General features: G+C 40.1%; 1 protein-coding gene across 2 annotated transcripts in view; it reads right to left on the bottom strand.

The window, feature by feature from the left end:
- Positions 1–766: 766 nt before the first annotated feature.
- The window catches only part of trabd2a (TraB domain containing 2A), a 71,077-nt gene continuing 62,202 nt past the window's right edge, over positions 767–9,641 (bottom strand). For both annotated transcript variants that reach the window (XM_088071073.1, XM_042509478.2), the window contains 2 exons: positions 8,036–8,308; positions 767–2,928 (listed from right to left, as the gene is read on the bottom strand). In XM_088071073.1, the coding sequence (XP_087927199.1) occupies positions 2,724–2,928; positions 8,036–8,308 (478 nt within the window). In that variant the 3' untranslated portion in view covers positions 767–2,723. The remainder of the gene's footprint in view (positions 2,929–8,035; positions 8,309–9,641) is intronic.

Genomic DNA, 9,641 nt, shown 5'->3' with positions numbered 1-9,641 from the left:
TTGCATTCTAGCTGTAAGTTAGCAATCAAGTGACATAATTTACCTTTATGTTGCTGTCAAGCTCAATTATTGATTTCACTGCATTTACTGGAATTCCTTTCACTAAGCTACATGCCTGGACTCTAATGGAACTCCTCCTCTCTTAGTGGAGGAAAAAATAGATAAATAAATTAACTGTATTACGAGGTGCATCCCGAAAAATGTAAGAAATGAAACAAAGCTGGAAAGGTCAGATACATCTCAGTAAGTACTTTGAGGTTGGAATCACTTACTTCTCATTCTTCACACTGTTTATCCATGTAATTTTTGTGCTTCCTGTCACAGCATCGCTCGTACACAGCAGTTATACTCGGACCTCTTTGACCTCCTCTGGCACACGGTCACTCCAAAATCAAAGCACAAACCAACAAGTCAATTAGCTTTCTTTTCCTGTTGATATAACAAATCAATTAACTCTCATTTCCTGTACATCTAAAGAGTCCGTTACCTCTGGTTTCCTGTTTGTTTCCTTCAAGATCGACATGGGCTGATGGAGCAGCTGCCTTGTTTGTGTCGGACCACATGCACACATCAAACAGCTTCTAATAGCAGCCTTATCACAGCACATTAACCTCACATAAACATGCCATGAACCCTGGGTCAGGACAGGAGGGCAGCATGTGTGTGTATATACACCCACTCACACAGAACAGCCAGAACCCACAACCAGTGTAATGCTGTAGTGATCCCACACCAGTGTATGAACAATTAATAATCTGCCCCAAAGTGCCTTGAGACATATTCCATTTTAATGTGATGCGTGCATTTACCTCTGATGATGTAAATATGTGAGATAAACATCATGCCTAATTACACGAGTCTCCCAGAGGTGCAAGATTCAAACACTTGTATTGTAATTCAACCTTCTACTCAATGAGACCATTTTTTAAAGGAATACTTCACCTCCCCAGTGATCATTAATTTATCAATTACTCACCCCACATTACGTTGAAGTCCTGAGGAAAACTTTGTTTTTCTTGAAAGCCTCCAGTGAACAAAGAGCCAAAAAAGGGATAAATTTAAGTGATTGGGGTCCAAGTTCAACAACAGTAAACCTATATCGAAACATCTGTTGAAAGTGAAACTTATCTATACTCTCTTCAAAGCTGGACTCCATTGACAAAAACATTGTCATTTTACCTCTCTGAACACAGGCGCTGCTGGTGTACCGCTGCATTGGCAGTTTGTTACTGATTTCTAACTAATTTGTTTGTTGTGAAGTATTAAAGATAAATCAGATTTAATCTAGATAAATATTTTATTGCCGTGAAGGTAATACTATTGCAATCAACTCATGTAATAAGTGAAATAGGAAAGACCTAAAGCACTATGCTGCAGGCGGTCTCCCTGTGTAGACAGGTTAATGTATTTAAAACTGAAATATTCTTATTACCATTATATGCATTTGGAATCATACTTGTCAACATTTGAAATAACACATTTGGACATCATAGTGACTCCAAAAAATATAAAAAAAACAAACACTGGAAATGTTTCATGAGGCCTACAACAAAACTATAGTAGTTAAATAAATTAAACAAATGATCTCTATATGAAAAAAAACAACGCGAAACCTTTCAGCAGACGCATACAACAAAGCGAGTGATAACACTGATACATAAAGTACAATACAATAGCATGTCCCTTTCGAAAATGTAGTTTCAGTGAGACACACTGGGCTATGGTGGTTAGTTCCTCATTTTCTTTTTTAAAAATATACTGCATATCTATTTATATATTTATATAAACAACAACAAAACTTTTGATAATTCTCACTGTTTTATAATTCTAAAATACATCTATATAGAAACAATATGTACAATTTCCCCCAAAGTAAAACATTAAACAAATTCTTCTAAAATGGAAGAATAAATTAAGGCCTGCTGAGGAACACCTGTTTTTAAGGCCACGGGGGGTTAAGAGCTAATAGACTTTGTTTGTCTCACACAAACGCATGCGCGAGCACACACACACACACACGCACACACACACACACACACACACACACACACACACACACACACACACACACACACACACACACACACACACACACACACACACACGCACACACAAAGGCCATATGGTTCCAGTTGTACAGTTGTACTTTCTAAAGGTATTTGATATTCAGCAATGTTCTTGTGTTCATTCGCTGAACAGTCACTTGAGATCTCATATTCTGAGAGGTTTAAATGTTGAATGTCTATTGTAACACTGTAATCCATAAGGGAACTGACATGTTGTGTAATGTCAGCGAGACATCCGATAACACTTCCTGTTTGTGAGCTTTCACTTTTCTCTCCTGCTGCGTTCTGTGTATTCGCTCCTGCTGAGTCTGTGTAAAATAACTGAAACCTTATGAAACCTTTATGCTCCCGAAAACCAAACGTTCATGCTCAACAAGGCCTCACTTTGTAAGAGGCACGCTCTATTGACATGATTTACCATTCAACACAAACGTTATCTCACCTAACATCCATGGAGTGTACTGTTACCTGACAGCTAGGGCTGATTTCACATCCTTTCTCCATGCTTGTTTTTTGTGCACAGTCTCCTGGAATCGCCACACTCCCTTGCAGCCTCCTCTAGGTCTCATGATAAACCTTCAGACCTCGCTTTACATGAGCTGATACATGAAACCACATGTGAGAGTTTACACTCATGAAGAGTCAACTCATGCTCTACTAGAGAAGCGCAGTCCATGTCTGTAGGATCACTGTCAGCAATGTGCAGAGGAAGACAAGTAAGAATGGTGAGGACGAGGAGGTGGTTGGTCCTGAAGATGTGTGATGGTAGTTGTAGTGGCTGTGGACTCGGTCAGGTGGCTGCACTGTGATGTAACCATTGATAATGCGAACCAACGGGGGAGGTGGAGACTGGACAATGGTGCTGTGGGGAAAAGACAAGAGCATAAAAAGGACAAATTGCATTTAAAAATCTTTATACATCTTTTTAAAGACTAAGTAAACCCCCAAACTATTTTTTCCAGTTGAAAAGCAATATGTATCGGTATATAGTAGTGCTGTTGATTGATGAGAAAAATTATACATATTTTGTATAAATATGGTGACTGTCCTCTTAAGGCTGAAACGTGGCTATCTCAATCGAATTTTGCTATTGGCTGATTCTGGTAGAAGAAGCCTGATTTCATCACCAACCGAGCCCCCTGCTGCCACCGTCTCACCGCCCTCTCACCAACTGACTACTTTGTGTGTGTGCTGGGGTGCAGGGAGGAGCTGTGGATCGAGAGGTGGCACGATTGGGTGACTGGGCATGTCTTATCCCTCTCCCAGCCCTGCCAATTTTTTTGGCTTTTTTCATATTCCAGGGAGGAGGCACTCAAGCCAAAAGTGGGGGGTTTAGTTACTCTTTTAAGTGCCTCCTCACAAATATTCTCTACATCCTACATGAAAACAATTTTCTGCCAAACATAGTAGAAGTGTTTTGGTTAATTCATGTAAGATTTAAAGTGGCTGGGACTCAGTTGGGAAATACAGGTGATGTCATGTACTTTCATGCATGACTATGCAATTTATTTTAACGTGTAATTTAATATGAAAACTGAGGTTTATTTTGAAAAGGCACAGTGTACATATTAAGCGTAAATTAAAAAGCAATCCATAACTGACGTTGGAGGGGTACCCAGAGCATAGAGCAGAAGTATATGTTTGAAAAGTTGGGAGTGAGAATGTGTTTTCCTGGGGGGCTTGTGTAAAACTTAAGGATGTGTTTTTTCCCCAGTTTTAAACTGGATTATTGCTTTTTTACACATGGTTAGTATAGAAAAACTTTAAGAAAAATTTTAGTGCAGAAGTGGGTGTCCTGTTTGCAATAACATGTTTTTAAGAAGTGCTGAGACAGTCCAAACAAGCTGTGTGTAATCATTTTTCTGGGATCAAATAAAAAAATAAAAAAAAACAGTCTGAGGAAAGCCTTATTATTTCCAGACTAATTTCCACATATATCCTTTTTTTATCAAGCCGCCTTCTGTTCTATGTTTGCATTGCTAAGCCTCTACACTGTTTTTGGAATTGAAAGGAAAATCATGGAGTAATCTGCCTTTCTCTACATCCCCATACCATCCACAATTGCCAGAGAAAATATGCAGACTGCACGACAAAAAAACAATGGAAATATTAATGATGGTGAGGCTACAAAGGAAAATTTCTCGACAAAGGAATTCACTGCTACAGCACCAACCAATCAGCAGAGATTTTACAAATACAAAACTCCTGGGTGTGCAACACATTGATCAGCTCATGGCCAAAAACCAACAGCCAATCAGCCTGCCCGCTTCTACTCTCTTTTTCTTTCTCTTCCAATAACATCCTGTCTGTCTCTCTGTATCTGTCCTTTTCTAAACAAGTCTGGCAATTAAATAATTTCTGCTCTCCCGTTTGATGCCGAGACTGCAGTGCTTGTGTGGTTTTGACTGGGAGGAGGCCAGGCAAAACAAACACACAAGTTCCTGAAGTCGGGATCTCCTCATACCAGTGGGCTGCAGCAGCAGTTTGGCACAGCATTGTAACATTCAATATTAAAGAAAAGCGATTGCAAGATTTTTCGTTGTGAAAATCACAGGATTAATGTTTTATTGGGAACGATTTTTTGACAAGTAAAAAATGGAGAAAAATTAGTCTATCATCATTTCAAAAGAGAAATTAAATTATGTCCAAGCCCTAAATTTCTGTCATTAGTCCTAATTCTGGCTTCGCCTGCGGACAAATAAGAGTATGCTTAGACAGATTGTTGATTGAAGTGCAACTCTTTGGCTGAAGTAAGGACACAGTTGGAAAAGTTTGGAGAGTTAAGTGCCAGTCCATATAAGATGGCCAAAATATGCTGTGTTAGAGTCAGTGATGGATGAGAGAACAACCACACAAATAGGCAACAGCAGATCGAACCCAGTGATGTGCCAAAGCAGGAACCATCCACTTCAAAATCAAACAGAAACTTGTTAGCAGATTAAACTCTGTTTGATATAAATCACTTTGAAAGGCTTATCTTACAAAATTTCCCTCTCAAATTAACCTCAATTGATAATTTTTCAATCACTCAAAGATAATTGGACTTAATATTCTGAATTGCATGGCCCAAGGCTGTTCTACATGCACCTTTATGGGCCTTTTCCATTTCCTTTTCCACTTTTGGCCACGCCAAGTACAACCATGCTGCAGTAATTCGCACTTCCTATGTCAGTTTAAAATGCCAAGCCACGCTAGAGATGGACCTTCTCTGGAGTAGGGCCAAGAAGGCACCTGAGCGGCCTCCAAGTAGGTAGCAGTGATGACTTGCTGACTGCAGCCAACCCCCAATGACACACCCTTCTCCCCCTGAAACAAGCATGTGAGTTGCGTGACTCCACTCACCTCTGTCTGTGCAGGAGACCAGAGAGAGAGGCATTTTTAAAAGTCTCTGTGAATTCAGCTCTCGGTACTTTCAGGTTTTAACTAAATCTCTGTAGATTGGAATTATAGTTTCTCTCATGCATCCCATTTTTATTCTCAGAAATCTGCTTTATTTTACTGTGTAGTTTACTTTATACTTGTTAAACCAAACTAAACCAAGCCAACCTATGAGTGTGGAAAAGAGGTATTAGGCATTTGCTATTTGCTGGTACATACATCTTATTATGGAAGATTATTCAGATAAAGCAGAGAGCTCAACATTTAACTGCTACCCTATAGGCAATATTTATTTCCCTTGAGTTAATGTAAATTATTGAATCAGATATTAATAACTCCAGAGAAGCAGTAGGCATTTTTAAAGAAGTTTCCAATAGGTATACTTTAGTTTCAGGGCCAGAGGTGTAGGGAAACCAGGTGACAAACATCAGTCTGTGGCTAAACATCAAACAACGGGTGGCGCTGTAGCTGCCTCTGCTTTTTGGACTCCCCTCTCCTTACCTTTCTCACTCAGCCACCTTTTCAGACATTCAAATATACAAAGGCTTGTACCGTGTACACTTTGTAACATGTGTACACAAACAGTCTGTTTCCTTTCCGTTGAAAATACAGGGTCTCTCAGAAAGCGAGCAGAAAGAGAGAAAACATTTCTGCAGACATAATGTACACAAACGTTCACAAACCCCTTCTGTTCCCGCAAAGAACAGACGCTACATGGTTGGAGTTTTCTTTCCATCTCTAATTTGGAATAGTGTATACTGTACATGGAAAAATACATGGTCATACAGAGGTAAAAATCACTAGATGCCTAAGAGCAGAGTCCTGCAAGGTCCAATTCTCCAAACCATTACCTGCCGCAATTATGGAAATCACTGGCATTGCTACAAGAAAAAAATTAAAATAAAAAGTATGCAACATCAAACTTTATTTCCTCTTTTTCCTAATTTCTCATGTTTCTTTCACGTGTGGCCCACCCACAGTGCTGGATTCACAGAACACTGTGCTGTTTCTGTGCAACTCATCATCTCCTATTATAGGACACATCTCAGATTTGCTAGAACTGTTGAGTCCATCATGCACACCGGGGGGGGCTTGACAGGTTGCCAGTTGATCAGATTAAAAACATACAGAGAAATGTGCTCACACCACAATGCATGGTTTAGATTCTCCCATTCACCTGATGTGTCTTTGGACTGTAGGAGTAAACTGCAGCACCCAAAGAAAAATTAAACCAGATGTAGAGAGAATTTGAAGTTATCGTAATAACCACAGATTGTATAAAAACAATGGATTGGACCCATTGATTTGTGGACTCGGGCCTCGGGTCATCACTGTAGTTGTCGCCATCTGAAATTTTGGGAGCCAGAAGTGAGCTTATTTGCACGAAAGGGTGGAGCTGTGGAGGAGCGAGGGCTGGATCTGACTGAGAGTCCGAGGACACTATATGCAGACAGCCTCACATTAAATGTGGCCTGCCCTTAATTACATTTTCCCAAGTAATTCTAAGAGAGATAGGATTCTCATCTTTGTCTTTAGGTCGACAATCGTGCAGTTAATTCAATTTATTGAATTTGAGTTTGTTTAATGTAACACATAGCTGTAAAATATACACTTCAAAACATTAGTCAGTGAGGGACTGGCAAGGTGGATCAGTGGTTTGCTCTGGCTCCTCCCAGAAAAAAGGTCCTTGGGACTATTTCTGTGACACTGTTCTCGTGTTTGAGTGGGTTTCCTTCAGGTGCTGCAGTTTTCTCCCAAAGTCCTAAGATGTGCAGGTCAGGTGAACTGAAACCTCTAAACTGCCTGAAGGTGTCAATGTGGTCGTCTGACTATACGTGTTGTATACACTGAGATATCCTCAAACTCTGAGCAGGGTACATGAGTGTAGGAAATGTATATAGATTTCAAATTTACCTTTTTGCTTCCTGTCCACATGTACAATTTTATCTATGACAATATAAAATTCCGCCTTTACAAAAAACTAAAATAAGTTTCAACACGGCAGACCACACCTTGTGCAGAGGTCTCCTTTTTGTATGAAAGGTGAGCTTGTTTTGTTGTCCGGTTAGTCCCTGCCTGGAGCTACTGTGAGACCAAAACCGGATACTTAGTAGGAATTCCCAGGCTGCTATATTCACATCCAAGACACTTAAACCAGCTAAGAACTAGTCTGGACTCATGCCACATTGCAGGTTGTGTGTGTGTGTGTGTATGTGTGTGTGTGTGTGTGTGTGTGTGTGTGTAGTGAAGTGTGTGCAGACCGCATGAAGAGTATAGTGATGTGATACGGTGGCTGTTTGAGCCTGCGGCATCACACCAGGAAGTGTCAGCTCTATTCTATAGACAGGTGGAAAGACTGCGTTACACATTCCCAATTTCCCCTCTCTCCTCTAACATCCTCTCTCTTTCTTCTCTCACCCTTTCTTGTTATACACTTTTCTTTTTCCCATCTGTGACCCTTTATTTCACCTTTTCTGTATTTCTTCTCATTCCCTTTTCACAGCAAGAGAGGCAATAATTTATGACAGATGTATATTAGAAACAAGATCCCACACACGCTCGTGTTTTCACCCCCCTTTCTGTCTTCTTACCTCTCCTCGATGCGAACCCAAAGGTCATTAAAATGCCGGTGTCTCTGTTTCTTCTGCTTGTTCCTCCTCTTTTTCTTCAGCATTTTCCTCTCTGCCTTCTCCAGCAGCTCCAGGCTATCCGATGGCAGAAGCATGTGGGGTAACAAATCGTCCTCCAGGGGACGCCCCTGATCGTCCTCTTTGTGGGGAAGCTCATGGAGGAAAGGCTCCAGAAGAGGGGACTCGTCGTGGTGGTCTTCTGACCCTGAAGAGTCAGGCCTGGATGATGATCTTCTAGAGGGTTCACATCACAGGAATATAGGACACTTAAAAAAAGCTGATTGTTGCCAAAGCATGCCCCGTTTACACTTGATTAAATGTAACACTTAATGTCAGCAGACGGAATATGACCTATCTCTAACTACGAAAGTAGGACCTGCAAAGGCGTTTAAGGTCAGGAAAGTCTGTAGAGTTGTGTTGTTTGCAAGCAAATAACTGCAATTAAATGCGAGGCTTGGCAAAACTTGTTTTCCTCTTTGTTTTGTAATGCATGTCATGTTCAGTGGGGTGCATAGTAATCGAAAGATTGCAAAATACCAACATGGGCCGAATTCATGCCAATGCATAATAAAGTTTCGTTGGAAGGACACGCTAAGACACCTCAGGTGGAACCTTCCAGATATCAGCTGCCTGAGAGTATTAGATCCTGAACAAATGGATTAATGGCGGAGAAACTGATTATGCGGCAGGAGTGGTTTCTGTTGATGTTGTGATATATTTTGTCATGTTTCCTTTTTTTGCCATGACTTCCAAATTCACTGTTACTGTTGTGAATCCAGCCTGACTATAGTTGCCATTGTCCTGGAAGTGGCAAGCTCTACAACATCTACAGAGCAACAGTTAGGCTGGGCAAGATATCGATAGTATACTATACTTGTTATGTGGGAGTAGATAATGTCTTAGATTTTGGATTTTGAAATATTTTCAAGGTCCAATATGTAGGATTTAGTGGCATCTATTGGTGAGGCTGCAGGACTGAAACTTGTGTCAAGCACGTAGAACTATGTTGGCCGATAACAAAACACAAATGACACAAACGGCCTTATCTTAAGGCATTGTTTGGTTTGTCCTTTGGTAGATTCCATGGGAGAGGACCTATTCCATACTAAAATATAAACAGCTCATTCTAAGACGAACGAAAACACAACAATTTGTAGTTTCAGATGATTGTACACTAATGAAAACAGTTATACCAGGTTATACCTGGTTTTAAAGGCTGCATTACAGTTAAGTGATGTTATTTTCTAAACCCACCAGACTTTTCAAGCTGTTCTGTGCTATTTGCCTTTACCCATTTAGTTATTAAAAATCTCAGTGCATAAATATTTTATGAAAACACTAATAATCAACCCTACAATATTGCCAAAATATCAATATTGAGGCAATTAGTCAAAAGTATTGTGGTATTTTTTTTATTTATTTATTTTTATATCACCCACCACGAAGCTACAGTTGCTGAAATTATTGATTTCCTTAAATGCAATATGGTAAAAGCAGATGTCCCACTGAAATTTTGTCACATCCAGTGTAGAACAGACATGGTCAAATAAAATTAAAGAAGAGGGAA

This window comes from Plectropomus leopardus, chromosome 20, assembly GCF_026936395.1.
Source record: "Plectropomus leopardus strain MGB_pleo_1.0 chromosome 20, ASM2693639v1, whole genome shotgun sequence".
NCBI classification, from domain to species: domain Eukaryota; kingdom Metazoa; phylum Chordata; class Actinopteri; order Perciformes; family Serranidae; genus Plectropomus; species Plectropomus leopardus.
Note: the sequence above shows the minus strand (reverse complement) of the source record. Positions and strands in the feature narration are given on the sequence as shown.